Source organism: Sinocyclocheilus grahami, unplaced genomic scaffold (assembly GCF_001515645.1).
Source record: "Sinocyclocheilus grahami isolate Dianchi unplaced genomic scaffold, SAMN03320097.WGS_v1.1 scaffold216.1, whole genome shotgun sequence".
In the NCBI taxonomy this organism is placed as follows: domain Eukaryota; kingdom Metazoa; phylum Chordata; class Actinopteri; order Cypriniformes; family Cyprinidae; genus Sinocyclocheilus; species Sinocyclocheilus grahami.
The window spans coordinates 70169-85817 of record NW_015505395.1 but is presented as its reverse complement, the minus strand read 5'-3'; the positions used below and the strand labels follow the sequence as shown (position 1 = coordinate 85817).

At 38.0% G+C, this 15649-nt stretch overlaps 1 protein-coding gene across 2 annotated transcripts; it reads left to right on the top strand.

Moving 5' to 3' along the window:
• Positions 1 to 5459: 5459 nt before the first annotated feature.
• pcare1 (photoreceptor cilium actin regulator 1) lies at positions 5460 to 12937 on the top strand. 2 transcript variants are annotated; one of them, XM_016286897.1, is made up of 3 exons: positions 5460 to 9155; positions 10589 to 10689; positions 12820 to 12937. In XM_016286897.1, exons 1-3 carry the CDS (start codon positions 5827 to 5829, stop codon positions 12849 to 12851), a joined length of 3462 nt encoding a protein of 1153 aa, XP_016142383.1. In that variant the 5' UTR covers positions 5460 to 5826; the 3' UTR covers positions 12852 to 12937. The 2 variants fall into 2 exon arrangements, with proteins under 2 accessions (XP_016142383.1, XP_016142382.1); XM_016286896.1 differs by lacking the exon at positions 12820 to 12937 and having other exon boundaries at positions 10589 to 10971.
• The last annotated feature ends 2712 nt before the right edge of the window (positions 12938 to 15649 follow it).

The window sequence follows — 15649 nt, the reverse complement described above, 5'->3', positions numbered from 1 at the left end:
TCCGTCAATAACTCAGAATATAGCTCTATATATGCTTTGCTCTAGTAGCCCGGTTTCCCGGGTGGCTCGCGTTCCCAGTCAGTCTCTCTCTCCCTTCCATGCTCCAGGTGGCCCCTTTTATCTGGTCTCTCCACACCAATTACTGAAACGAGACACAAGTGATTATCATTTGCGCTTGACCTACTTACGCACCGCTCGTCTCCTGCCTCTCTCTCCCGGTGCAGACCTCTCTGAACAACGCCCCCCTAGCCATAGTGACATTTTTCGGTTCACTTTCATAACGGGTCCCAATCCTGGTTTTAAGGAGTTTTTGCAGCAGCTGACTCTTGCTCCGGCCTCTGTAAACCTCTTTCTTGAGGAATATAAGCAGTTAGGGAAAGACAGAGGTATTCTAACAGAAGCTGTCGACATCAGCATAACCTATGGTGAAAGGTTAGATGTATGGTCCATTGCTCATGCTTTGAAACTTCTTCTCAGCTGCAATGAAACTGATTGCCCTGGAGAACGGGACTTTCCGCCATAGAAGGTAAGTAAAAGGTTTACATCCAATTTTGGAGATGCTATTATACTAACATGCAAAGGAAGCAAGTGCTCTTGATATAATTTCTATACACATTATTGCAAAAGTTGGAACTTATTTTAAATCTCCTTTTCTTTTGGAAAGCTCCTCAAAGAACTGAAAAAGATAAATTTTACTTTGGACAATCAAACGTTCTATTTTAATGCATCTGGCAGTTTCATGAATGTATATGACTTAATAAATTGGCAAACACAAGAAACAAGTGTCCAGAGAAGCTTTGTTGTTGTTGGAAATTACAATCTGATGACAAAAGAAATTCACATTAAGGCACCCATTACATGGAGTAATCCAAGCAATACGGTGAGTCTAGATTAATTAAGTAATTATAAAATGCATCAGTTTTATATGGAATCATGTGACATCTTAAGAAAGATGCATATGTTGTTCACACACACACTATTTTTTTTTAAATATAAAAAAAAAAATATATATATATACAGTGGGTACGGAAAGTATTCAGACCCCCTTAAATTTTTCACTCTTTGTTATATTGCAGCCATACTGGCAGCTGTTGTGCGGCGACCTGTGCTTCCCCCGACAGCAGGGGGATGAGCCGCACTGGCCAGTCCTCCTCAGGCCAACCACCGGCCTCCACCGACCTCTGGAAGAGGTCCAGGAACACCTCCAGGTCGTCCTGGGGCCCCATCTTGTGGAGAGGCATGTGGGTGGGTGGTGCTGGGACAGATGTCGTTCCCCCAGCCCGAACCTCCCGGTCAATCCAGTTCCGGAACAGCTCGCAGTCTTTGGTGGTGCGAGCTGATGGTGCTCCTGGTGAAGACCCGCGAGTGATTGGATGACCTCCGCAAATGGCGATCCTGACGGGGACTGCATGCCGGCTTCGGCGTTCTTCTTCCTTCCCGGGTTGCGGCACCACTATAATATAGTTCAAGAGGGAGGAAGGAAAAAGACAGGGTCGGCGGACTGGGATGCGAGTGTTTATTCAAGCCTCTCAGTAAATCCAACAGAACAAGGTGCTCACTGCGCATTCAAACTCTCCGTCAATAACTCAGAATATAGCTCTATATATGCTTTGCTCTAGTAGCCCGGTTTCCCGGGTGGCTCGCGTTCCCAGTCAGTCTCTCTCTCCCTTCCATGCTCCAGGTGGCCCCTTTTATCTGGTCTCTCCACACCAATTACTGAAACGAGACACAAGTGATTATCATTTGCGCTTGACCTACTTACGCACCGCTCGTCTCCTGCCTCTCTCTCCCGGTGCAGACCTCTCTGAACAACGCCCCCCTCGCCATAGTGACATTTTTCGGTTCACTTTCATAACGGGTCCCAATCCTGGTTTTAAGGAGTTTTTGCAGCAGCTGACTCTTGCTCCGGCCTCTGTAAACCTCTTTCTTGAGGAATATAAGCAGTTAGGGAAAGACAGAGGTATTCTAACAGAAGCTGTCGACATCAGCATAACCTATGGTGAAAGGTTAGATGTATGGTCCATTGCTCATGCTTTGAAACTTCTTCTCAGCTGCAATGAAACTGATTGCCCTGGAGAACGGGACTTTCCGCCATAGAAGGTAAGTAAAAGGTTTACATCCAATTTTGGAGATGCTATTATACTAACATGCAAAGGAAGCAAGTGCTCTTGATATAATTTCTATACACATTATTGCAAAAGTTGGAACTTATTTTAAATCTCCTTTTCTTTTGGAAAGCTCCTCAAAGAACTGAAAAAGATAAATTTTACTTTGGACAATCAAACGTTCTATTTTAATGCATCTGGCAGTTTCATGAATGTATATGACTTAATAAATTGGCAAACACAAGAAACAAGTGTCCAGAGAAGCTTTGTTGTTGTTGGAAATTACAATCTGACGACAAAAGAAATTCACATTAAGGCACCCATTACATGGAGTAATCCAAGCAATACGGTGAGTCTAGATTAATTAAGTAATTATAAAATGCATCAGTTTTATATGGAATCATGTGACATCTTAAGAAAGATGCATATGTTGTTCACACACACACTATTTTTTTTTAAATATAAAAAAAAAAATATATATATATACAGTGGGTACGGAAAGTATTCAGACCCCCTTAAATTTTTCACTCTTTGTTATATTGCAGCCATTTGCTAAAATCATTTAAGTTCATTTTTTTCCCTCATTAATGTACACACAGCACCGCATATTGACAGAAAAACACAGAATTGTTGACATTTTTGCAGATTTATTAAAAAAGAAAAACTGAAATATCACATGGTCCTAAGTATTCAGACCCTTTGCTCAGTATTTAGTAGAAGCACCCTTTTGATCTAATACAGTATATATATATATATATATATTAAACACAGTTCCATGCAACTTATTCTAGGTTCCTATTTCCATGTACTCTGCTATTTGCCCACCTGGTACAGCAAAGAAACTCCTCAAAACATAATGCTGCCATAATTGCACACAATGTTTAGAGGGTACTTATTCTAATGGAACAAGTAAGTAATCAATTGTAAACGTGGTATTGTTAAAATGTAGAGTTTCTATGAATGACTTCTTGTTTAATTTTTCACTAGAAATTATAATTTTAGCCAGTGGGTGCTGCTGTAAAAAATTTATTGAAATTATAATTTTTTTTTTGTCTTATGTTTCAACCACAGATGTCAATTCAGAGCCCAGTTTATAAATTATTTCAAAACCAATTTAAAAGGGAAAAATACCTATTATGACAAACTTTCTTGATTGAAATATACAATAAAATCAACTTTGTCTTTCTTTTAGATTTACCCAATTGCCTCCCTTGTGAAAATTGTACCTGGTCTTTGAAAGGATGGCCTTCCTGTAAGCCAGAAGTAGAGGACTACTGGAAATGGGATGGGTCCCATGCTATAGTTCTACTTACATTTACTGTATTAGGTTATCGATTGTTGTTCTTCACCCTGATCATCTTTATTGTCTTTTATGGAAAACCAGTAATGAAACAGGCAGGTGGAAACCTATGTATTCGAATCAGGGCAGGGTTAGCACTCAGCTATACTAGCGTCATATTGTTCATTGGCAAACCTAATGTTCACATTTTCAGGGGCCGACAGATCTTGTATGCCTTAGGGTTCTCACTCACAGTCTCGTGTATTTTGGTTAAAGCTCTACGCACCTTTGTATGCTTTCTTGTACTGTATCGCCAGGATCGTGTTAAAAGATTTTACAAGCCCCCTGTCATCATAACCTGTGGTACTCTCATTCAAGCATCTTCTGGTTGATATTTGATTCTCAAGCTGTGGAGATATTTCAATCCGACCAAATCACGATGATTACTGTACAGTGCAATGAAGGTTCTGGCATTGGATTTGCCATCATGCTTTGCTATATTGCATTACTAGCATATATCTGCTTTTTGATGGCCTTCAAAGGGAGAAAGGTACCTCAGGCTTTCAATGAGACTGGACACATTATCCTAAGCATGCTAATTTACCTTTTTGTGCGGGTCTGTTTCACCCCTGTATACATTGCTAAGGTCAACGAGCACTATTCAATTCAAGCAGCTGCCATCTTGGTGTCATGTTATGGAGTTATTTTCTGTCACTTTGCACCTAAATGGTACATGGCTCTCAGTAAGAAGAAAGAACAGCTTACTCGAGAGGCATATATTGCGAGAGCCAATAATATCATCATTGACTCAGTCAACTTTATCCCAGAGATAACACAGCAGTCTGGTTTTATAATGGAGTCGCAAAATGCCATACATTCAGTAGATACTGGTTTGGGTTCAATTTATTTAGAATTTCTTTACCAGACATTACAAAAAATAACTAGGAGCAAATCCATTTGATAAGTGTACAGTACACACAATGTTAAAAGGGTTATATCATGAAGAATCTACTTTTCCTTAAAGTAACTAATGTCTAGTGGATTACTGCTGACATTATTATTTTTGTAAATATTAATTAATAAGAATTAAGAAAAATCTATTCACATATTCACATTATGAATTACATAACACTCACAACACACATGGTAACAGCACTCTTGCTCGTGTTTTATTGCTTAATTATAAGCAACTTGTAATATTCACACTTTATTTTAAGGTCCAATTCTCATAAACTATTAACTATGACTTTTGCCTAACAAAACTCATAATTTGCTGCTTATCAATAGTTAATAACATAGTTGTTAAGTTTAGGTATGGGGTAAGATCAAGGTATCTAATGTCATGCAGAAAAGGGCATTAATATGTGCTTTGAAAGTACTAATAAACAGTCCTTAAAATAATAAGTTGAATGTCAATATGTCTTGTATTGTTACAATATTATCTAAGTAGCATTTGGACATGAATAAAGGTAAACTCTTCAATAATAGACAATGGCCTTTCTTTTCCACACACATGGCTTGGGGAGATCATAGTGAGATCTAGAAATTACATTAATGCAGTGTTGCGGTGCATAGCTTCAGCCGCCTACAATCAGGCAAGAACAGGAAGGGGAAGGCATTCCCCTCTCTAAGAATTGATTTCAGAACAACAGTCAGCGGCTACGGCTGAATGTGGGTTCTTGTGTCACTGTGCTAATACACAAGTGTTAAGGGGAGAGAACCAGAGCAGCAGATCTCTGCCAAGGTTTTTATTATCACTGCATTTATTAAGATGTGAACTGTATATGTCTTGTTTAAAACAACAAGCATTGTGCCACAATAAAATATATTTCTGGAATACATATACTTCTCTTTTCAAAAAGTTGAAACAAGATGCACAAAAGCAAACAGAATATTTATAAATTACAAGAGTTCACAGAACATAACTTTATTTTAGACCAACTTTGCTTTGGGACACTGGGTTTGAGCTATAAAAAGCTACCTGAAAACAACTGCGATTACCTTAATGAGCTTAAAGTCTTGAGACTGTGTGCTTAGGACTACTCTCAAATCCTTAATCTCTTCAGCTGCTCGTCCTCCAGAAGGTACAGTGGGACTCCACAGCATTAGACAAAATGCTTGCCATTGCTTTCTTCAAAAGAAATACAAACACTTTTAATCAGTGGTGGAATATTTTTTCTCTCTCTCTTAATTTTTAACTGAAAGAGAATCAACTCCTTTGGCACTCCACATTTGTTTTTCCTAAGAGTCTTTCTAAGGTGATTTCCAAGGATACATGGAGGCAGTCAAATACAACTGCGTGTCTGGTAATTAGAGTCATCTGAAAATGACAAGTGCAGCTGGTGATTCTAAACCATCCTGCCATCAGATGGAGTGGTCTGCCTCCTTATCTTTGTTGGACTGTATTTTTGCAAAATCTTGGTGAACTGCAATTGCTCTGAAATGGGCTGCACTCCTTCACGTGGGAACGGTCTCCATGCAGCACAGGGTGCGTTCAGAAGAGGGAGAACTCTACTTCCAGGGACTCATGAAAGACTTGGAGAATCACAATCTGATGATAGGAGCAGTGGAGAATCCTGTGGACAGGACACAGAGAGAGACAACTCAACGGCTCGGAACAACATAAGTTCCACGACGTTAGGGAGGAAATTCTCTACGGCTGAGCCTGAAGGGGCTGCTTCTGCAAAACTAGGTACACAAGAGATTAACATTGATATATTATCTCAAGGGAAGGAACGACAAGAAGAAAAACGAGAGGTTTATGAGAAAAAGGGAGCAAAGAAGTCAAAAAAAGGTCATAAAGGTGTCAAACTAAACAGGAAAAAAGAAAAGGAAAGAAAATGTTTTAATGAAGAAAAAGTAGACTTTCCAGAGGCACTTGTGAAAGCTCATCAAGCAGCATATGCATATCTTAACCCCAGCATCAGTAAATATGAAGATCTGTTGGGGTTACTTGATCATGCAGCCCAAACCCAAATTTCCTTGCAACCCATGGTGGCATTCATGGTCTTACGGTATGAGGAAATAAACAAAGGGCTGCAGGAAATAGTGGAAGAGGGGGAGATGATGTTAAAAGAAAATGGAGACCATCTGGCTTGGCCTTGTGAAAACAAGAATTCCTCTTCATCCAACTCAGCAAAAAATGTGACCTCTCCCACCTGCAGTGAGCCCCCACCAGACCTACTACAACAACTCATCCAGTACACTGTACAGAGGATGCGTCAGGTAGGTCAATCATTGTGTGGAATTGGGGATACCGCGCTTGAGGAGTCGGTGGATTACTTTTCCTCCATTACTGAAATTCTAGATGAGAAGCTCAGGACAATACGTGCATCAGAGTCTAGATTAATGCGGCTGCTTTCTCGGATTGAGGCTGCATCACAGAAAAAACCTGGCCCAGAAGACTCTGCACTATTTAGTGAAGACAGTGGACTTGGGGCAGAAAGTGAGTCCCTGGCAGGTTCAGAGAGACAATGCCAAAGGAGAGAAAGTTGTGAGTCAGCTGGAACCATTTGTGCTACATCAAGTAGCCCTTGTGGTTCTACACCAGTTCACCAAGGCTCATACAGAGGCAGACTTCTCAAAACAATAAGCAACAGCAGCTCACTTAACTCTATAGACTCAACTTGCACGATTACAGAAAAACAGAGGGATACGGAATCAGTACTTGGCTCTGTCTCCTTGGATGAAGGTGGCAGAGATGATGTGGAGGATGGTAGCGAAGATGAAAAAATCAAGGAGAAAAGAAGCAAACAAACAGATTATTTTATTCCAGACCAGCGGCAACCACGTCGTTTGCCAGCAAAGCGAATAGAGAATCCACAAAATGTTGAAATGACATTAAAGCTAAAAGATGCCATTAGTGGCCGGATTCGTTTTTCACCATCCCAAGGACCGGGAGAAAAAGCAAAACAGGCAGATAACCCAAACAGCAGTAGTCAGTGGACTGAGGATGGTGACAAAAGTTCTAAAAGACCTCAAACAGCTGCCTCTAGAACATCTAAGAAAAAGTCCACAGTTACTAAACGTTCGAGATCAGCAGACTCTCTGCGTAATAAAGTAGAAGATCCTACACTCATTGAACTTGAGAGAACTCAAAAGGAACTCAACCAAAGGCTGGAGAGAATGACCAAGGTTAAGTGTGAAGGAAATACAAAACCAGGTTCATCTAAAAAAATTCAGCAACCGCAAACACAAATAATTTCATCAGTTGCTGCTGACAGGCAGCGTTCTTTGAATAGGATAATTTTTTCTCCAAGTAATCAAAGAAAGGCATGTCATGCAAAAGTAGAACAAGAAAGTGTGAAGGAAGAAATGGAGGAAAAAAAGAAAAAGGACAAAGGAAAGGGAAAGGAAAAGGAAAAAGACAAGCCTCCTGTTAAAGGGCCTGTTAAGGTAACACCTGTGCCAAGCCCTCCACCGTCACCCCGCCAATCTTCAGGGTTGTATAGGGAAAGGAATTCTGTTAAAAAACTGATTGACACCTTCAGTCAGGGGTTGGAGGAAAGTAAACAGACCCCAGACAGTACAACAGTTCTTGGACCTCTTAAAGGTGTTAGAAAGTGTGGTGTTCCCATCATTCCAGGTTTAGGTCCCTCTGCTACATTAGCATTCAATGAAAATAGTATTCTCAGGAGTCAAGGGGAGTCACGGTGCTCTGAAAGGACAGATGATCTTGATATTGACAATCTACCACCCCCTCCACTTGAGGTTCTCATGGACAATTCCTTTGAAAATGTACAGGCAAAGGATACAGAAGAAAATGAAACAAGCAGGGGCAGATCCACTCTGCCAAAAAGGACTCAGATGTCTCAGAGGTTACGAGCCACTCTGCAGTCTGTTACAGTGCTACCTAGTAAGGGGAATTTGTGTAAAGGCTCTGTTAGCATGTCGCCAGTTCGTTCAAAAAACCATAATACCAGAGGAGTCGTGAGGGGTGGTCACCATGATTCCAGCCATGAAACAGACACGGAAAGTGAGGAGGCTGCTTCCCTCTACAAACAAGCAAGAAAGATAATCCACTTGAGGCATTCTTCTGACTCACCGACAGAGAAACATACAGCAGAGCAGGGCCACAAACAGCTTTCCTCCTGCCAAAGTGACGTAGAGGTTTCACAAAAGGATAACAGTACCAGTGAATCAGTCCCAATCAATGCCTGCAAGAACCAAACCCCTGCCACTCCAACTGCATCCAGAACTCGAGTGTTGCCATCCACACCTCTGTTGCATCGGAGACTCCCTAGTCCTCCGGTACTGAAAAGTCAACCTTCTTCTTCAATTTCTTCTAGCCCTCCTGTAGTCCGTAAACTCCCAACACCACCATCTGCTGGCCAACGAACACTGCCAAGCACCCCTGCAACATGGCAAGACCACACCCCCATCACGGTGACAGGGGTCACCTACCCCTTTAAGGCACCATCACCTCCAGCTTCCCCAAAAGTGCAGCGCTGGTCTAGAGAAAATAGTAGTGATGACTCTTCAAGAGTATTTAGTAATGCTCGATCAGTGTTTTGTCCAGTCTCATCATCGTTATTTGAGGCTCAGCCTGTTCCTACACCCAAGCCCCCTCAGGCATGGGCCTCCTCGGGTAGCAGTGTTTTGCCTCGTCCCTGGGGTGAGCGTGGTCGGCTGCCAGTGTTTGCACGAGGGCCCCAGCCATTCATCCGGCGCAGCCAGTCAGACAGGAGGCCCAGTTTAAGCCTGCCGCCCAGGGTGCCAGTCATCTCTGTGGCAGAGACATGTGGGAGTGAACCAGCAATTAGCACCCATGGGTGAGTCTAACACTGTTTTGATATCAAATGTAAGGCTAAAGTACAACTGCTTAAAATGAATCTAGTATATGTATAGTCTGCATCATATTGAGATGAAACATGGCTGCTTATCCAAATCATCAGGAAAATTAGGTTAATAGCTGTGATTTAATGACCCAGAAACATAACTCTGTCAATGTTCTGAAGAAGATAAGGGTAAACAAAAGACAACTATGCAGAACAGTCCTGTGAGCAGTTCTATTGAACCAGTCACTGAGGTGAAAAACTTTAGCTTTTAATTTCTGATCCATTAACTCAACTCCTTTGGGTTGTGATGCTTAATAGTGATACAGTATCCAATATTTTCTTGCTTAATCTTTATTTTAAACAACTTTGATAAGAGTATCTGAAGCAAGTACCATTCATGCTTGAAATTGCTTCTTCTGTTCCAGATTTAATTTTCAAAGAGAATAGAAAATGTTATAGGACAAGCACTTTGATTGTCTCTGTCATAATAAAAAGTGCAGGTTTTGAAATTAAATTATGGGTTCATTGTGTAAATGTCACTCAGCTCTTGGGTGAATAACAAGGGACAAATCTATCTGTAGTCTGTCGTATTTTAAAGTATTTGTACCTTTGTGTGCCAGCTACTTAGTCTGCTTTATTAATTTGCAAAACGTTTAATTAAACAAGGGTATTTAAATAGTTTATAACATTAATTCAAGGGGGAAAAAATGTTTAATGTTTTCAGTGAGGTTCAGTGGACAAGTCTTGAAGAATATTGTCATCACAGAGCGTAGGATATTTGTAGGATATTCAGCGATATTAACAATTACAATCCCTAACAATTATGTTTTTATATAATACATATACTTCATGATTCTGAGAAAAAAACTAAACAAAACAACAAACACATGAAACACTTGGAAACTACTTACAAAGGTTGAGCAAGACAAGACTTAAGTCGGAATGCTTTCATGTATGTGGGAAAACTTGTTCATTTGGATTTTTTTAAAACTAGTTTCAGTCAAAAAATGAAAGAATGATGGGAAAGTCCCACATAACGACATGAAGGGAATGTGGGGATGGCCCATGTTAGAGGTAAAGTGTCTGAAAAAAAGGTGTATATGATGGCCTTTTGGTAAATATGGTCAGGTGACATACAGTAAAAAATGCTCAGTTTGTTTGTGTGATGCCTGTACAGTAAAGGAATGACAGAAGCACAGTGTATGATATAGAATAAATGCATTTTCACAGAACTTGAGGAAACATGAAATGTATATGTTTTTTTGCAATTTAGACACACCTTCCTCTCTCACGTACATCATAATATAATCGCTAATCCTCAGCCACTAAGCTCTCAATGACTTACTGCTGACCAGTGCTAACCAACTCTGGCCCACTTCCCTAATCCTTCAATTCACTAATGTTCTTATTTTGTTGTGCTGTCACAGGCTGGAAGTTGTTCCAGTCAGTGAAGACAAGCCATGGAGTGAGCAAACAGAAATCAGGGGTGCAGTTCGGTCTGTCTCGCATCCAGACTTGTGCATTGTGGGTCAAGGTCTACAGAGGGAATGGGAGAAATGAGGAAGGAGCAAGTGGGATTATGGATTAGCAAAATTTGGATGGGATTAAAACCTCTGTGTCCTGGTGGGAAATGAAAATAGCTATTTCTGAGAAGGCCTTCTCATGATAATTTCCAATCATTGTTATTGTCATCCTTTTTAGCTTCAGTGTATATTTGATATGTTTGCCTCAATTCAATTGGTCTAATTTGTTTTGAAAATGTTTTGTATTGTGAATATTGTTGGTTATTTTTTATATTTTATTACTAAATAAAAATAAACAGATATTCACTGAGATTGTATATATTCACTTATATGTTTTCTTTAAAAAATGCATGTTAACAAGGAATTTAGGTTATCATGTACATAATCAGTCATCAACCAATCACATTCTTACTTTTCAAGCTTATCTTGAAAAAATCACAAATCACATTCAAAATACAGCAAAGCATTCTACTCTTCTGCTGGAGGTAAAATGGCAGTGTTGAGGCCTTGAACAAAGCCATTAGGAAACAATTAAGATATAGTGCCTTGCAAATTCAATGAGACCCATAATCAACTCTCATTTTATCTTCAGAATTTTTGTTAATAATTATTTCACACTGAAACTCATTTCATGTTCAGCACTATTCATAAAAAAATTTAAAAATAATAATAAAACTGAAATGTTATTTATTCAATGTTGAATCTTATATAAGACTGCATAATCATATAAAAAAAATCATAACTGCCAAAACAGGGCAATAAATTATTAAGTCATCAACATGCCATGCAGTTGAATACTGTTTGGCTGCATCCAAAATCGCATACTTCCCTACTATATAGTTGGTGAAAAATAGTGTGAAAACAGTAGTATGCCCAAATTCACAGTTTATCACATTTATTCACATTTATAAAACGGTAGATGAAATATAGTACCCAAATTACTTGCTACTTCCAGTGAGATTCTGAAGTGCATGTCAGATGGACACTTTTTCTATCTCATGAGACCATGGGAGTGTTGTGACTTGTGAAGTGACGCAACTGACGCTGGTAGGTCATATGACAATGACAGCATGGTGAACGTAGTATATCTGGATTAAATTCATACTGTACTACACACCATAGATATGTATAGATAGATTCCACATTCCATGCTCCAGACACGACGATGCATCCACCATCTTGGAACTGTCTATATGTCGTCACTCAAATTTAAAATCAATGAGTTTCAAGATGCAACAACATTGTGCAGCATCTGGCTATAAAACAAATGCCTAAATTTAAATTATTGAAGAAACTGGATAAACTTTCAAAGGTAAGAATGTGTTGGTTTGTGATTTTAATATGTATTAACTCAATAGTACAGGTTTTTAAACTAAAGTACCTTTTAAATGCCTTGTTAGCTAACAACTTCATCTTGTTGTATTGTGTTAGGTCAGCAAAAGCATCTTCTGAAGCGTACTGAAGATAAAGATATTCATACATATAAAGTACACAAACACAGCAAGAATGTCACTACAGGAAGCAGAAAGTGTCAAACTTCATGTCTCAGTTTTTTAACTCCTCTCTGACTGCAATGGCAATATGTGTGTATATATATATATATATATAATATTTTTTTTTTCAGACACAAATAAAAGGTATATCACAATAAACACTTTTTACACTACAAGTTTTTGTATCACCATCCCCAAAAAACTTCCAGTGGTTTTCAACCATGTTCCATGAACCTCCCCTGTAGTGCACATTTTGCACATCTGCTTTGACTGACAAACACATTTCACGTCTTGGAGTCTCTATTAATGAGCTGATGACCAGTATCAGGTGTGTTTGATTCAAAAGACATGCAAAACCACTGATGTAATCTATCTAAAGGCAAAATTATTAAATTAATTTATATATGAGGTGTTTTATATGTTTGATCGCAGAGTGGAATGACCAACTTTATTAAAATAATAATAATAATAATTATAATTATAATAAAGCTGAATTAAAACAGGATGGATATGTGAAACCTTTTCTTGTTTTGTTTAAATATTATATTTTTCATTTAGTACTGTACTTCAGAGGCTACAGAAGATACTTAATAATTAATAAAAAAAATCGGTCTGTCTCGCATCCAGACTTGTGCATTGTGGGTCAAGGTCTACAGAGGGAATGGGAGAAATGAGGAAGGAGCAAGTGGGATTATGGATTAGCAAAATTTGGATGGGATTAAAACCTCTGTGTCCTGGTGGGAAATTAAAATAGCTATTTCTGAGAAGGCCTTCTCATGATAATTTCCAATCATTGTTATTGTCGTCCTTTTTAGCTTCAGTGTATATTTGATATGTTTGCCTCAATTCAATTGGTCTAATTTGTTTTGAAAATGTTTTGTATTGTGAATATTGTTGGTTATTTTTTATATTTTATTACTAAATAAAAATAAACAGATATTCACTGAGATTGTATATATTCACTTATATGTTTTCTTTAAAAAATGCATGTTAACAAGGAATTTAGGTTATCATGTACATAATCAGTCATCAACCAATCACATTCTTACTTTTCAAGCTTATCTTGAAAAAATCACAAATCACATTCAAAATACAGCAAAGCATTCTACTCTTCTGCTGGAGGTAAAATGGCAGTGTTGAGGCCTTGAACAAAGCCATTAGGAAACAATTAAGATATAGTGCCTTGCAAATTCAATGAGACCCATAATCAACTCTCATTTTATCTTCAGAATTTTTGTTAATAATTATTTCACACTGAAACTCATTTCATGTTCAGCACTATTCATAAAAAAATGTAAAAATAATAATAAAACTGAAATGTTATTTATTCAATGTTGAATCTTATATAAGACTGCATAATCATATAAAAAAAATCATAACTGCCAAAACAGGGCAATAAATTATTAAGTCATCAACATGCCATGCAGTTGAATACTGTTTGGCTGCATCCAAAATCGCATACTTCCCTACTATATAGTTGGTGAAAAATAGTGTGAAAACAGTAGTATGCCCAAATTCACAGTTTATCACATTTATTCACATTTATAAAACGGTAGATGAAATATAGTACCCAAATTACTTGCTACTTCCAGTGAGATTCTGAAGTGCATGTCAGATGGACACTTTTTCTATCTCATGAGACCATGGGAGTGTTGTGACTTGTGAAGTGACGCAACTGACGCTGGTAGGTCATATGACAATGACAGCATGGTGAACGTAGTATATCTGGATTAAATTCATACTGTACTACACACCATAGATATGTATAGATAGATTCCACATTCCATGCTCCAGACACGACGATGCATCCACCATCTTGGAACTGTCTATATGTCGTCACTCAAATTTAAAATCAATGAGTTTCAAGATGCAACAACATTGTGCAGCATCTGGCTATAAAACAAATGCCTAAATTTAAATTATTGAAGAAACTGGATAAACTTTCAAAGGTAAGAATGTGTTGGTTTGTGATTTTAATATGTATTAACTCAATAGTACAGGTTTTTAAACTAAAGTACCTTTTAAATGCCTTGTTAGCTAACAACTTCATCTTGTTGTATTGTGTTAGGTCAGCAAAAGCATCTTCTGAAGCGTACTGAAGATAAAGATATTCATACATATAAAGTACACAAACACAGCAAGAATGTCACTACAGGAAGCAGAAAGTGTCAAACTTCATGTCTCAGTTTTTTAACTCCTCTCTGACTGCAATGGCAATATGTGTGTATATATATATATATATATAATATTTTTTTTTTCAGACACAAATAAAAGGTATATCACAATAAACACTTTTTACACTACAAGTTTTTGTATCACCATCCCCAAAAAACTTCCAGTGGTTTTCAACCATGTTCCATGAACCTCCCCTGTAGTGCACATTTTGCACATCTGCTTTGACTGACAAACACATTTCACGTCTTGGAGTCTCTATTAATGAGCTGATGACCAGTATCAGGTGTGTTTGATTCAAAAGACATGCAAAACCACTGATGTAATCTATCTAAAGGCAAAATTATTAAATTAATTTATATATGAGGTGTTTTATATGTTTGATCGCAGAGTGGAATGACCAACTTTATTAAAATAATAATAATAATAATTATAATTATAATAAAGCTGAATTAAAACAGGATGGATATGTGAAACCTTTTCTTGTTTTGTTTAAATATTATATTTTTCATTTAGTACTGTACTTCAGAGGCTACAGAAGATACTTAATAATTAATAAAAAAAAACACACACAATTCACCCTCATCCTCAAATTCAAAAAAGTTTTTTTTTTTTTTTCATTGTACTCATCACAATACATATGCTCACTTAGCTGGTCTTCAATGGTTTCATGTTGTTTTCATATATGCACATTTTAACAATGTTGCCTATAGCATTTCTTTAGTTTTAATTGTGAGAAGTCCAAAATAGAGAAACTGAATTGGGAAAAATATTTTATTTTGATATGCTCCATTTGTTTTTGCTTAGTAAAAAAAGTCCTATGCGTCATTGATGTTTTTTTCCCACTGTGACACACACTCAGGCAAAGTCATCACTCCATCATTACACTTTTGTCTTAGGGGGTTATTGCCTCTTAAATATTTGCCCCTCTGACAAGCAAATTCAATGCTATCATTATGTGGTTAGCATATATTTTCCTTTGCCTTCCACTGCAGCTCTATACCTCTTTTATCCATTTCCTCCACTGTCACTGAACAGGGCTCTGAAATAAACCCAACATGTCACTGTCAGTGTTACAATATACATTTATTGATTCATCAGCACAATATACAACTTAAACTGCAAGATTACATACAATTTACAAATAAAAATACAGTGAGAAAAGCCTCACAGCCGTCTTTGATGTATATGGAGTGTAGTGTTCAAACTTACTTAAACAATACATTTTCCCTTTCTATTCACCCTGCACACAGGTCAAAGTATTTGGGGGGGGGGGGGGGGGGGGTTTTTTGGAAAGCAG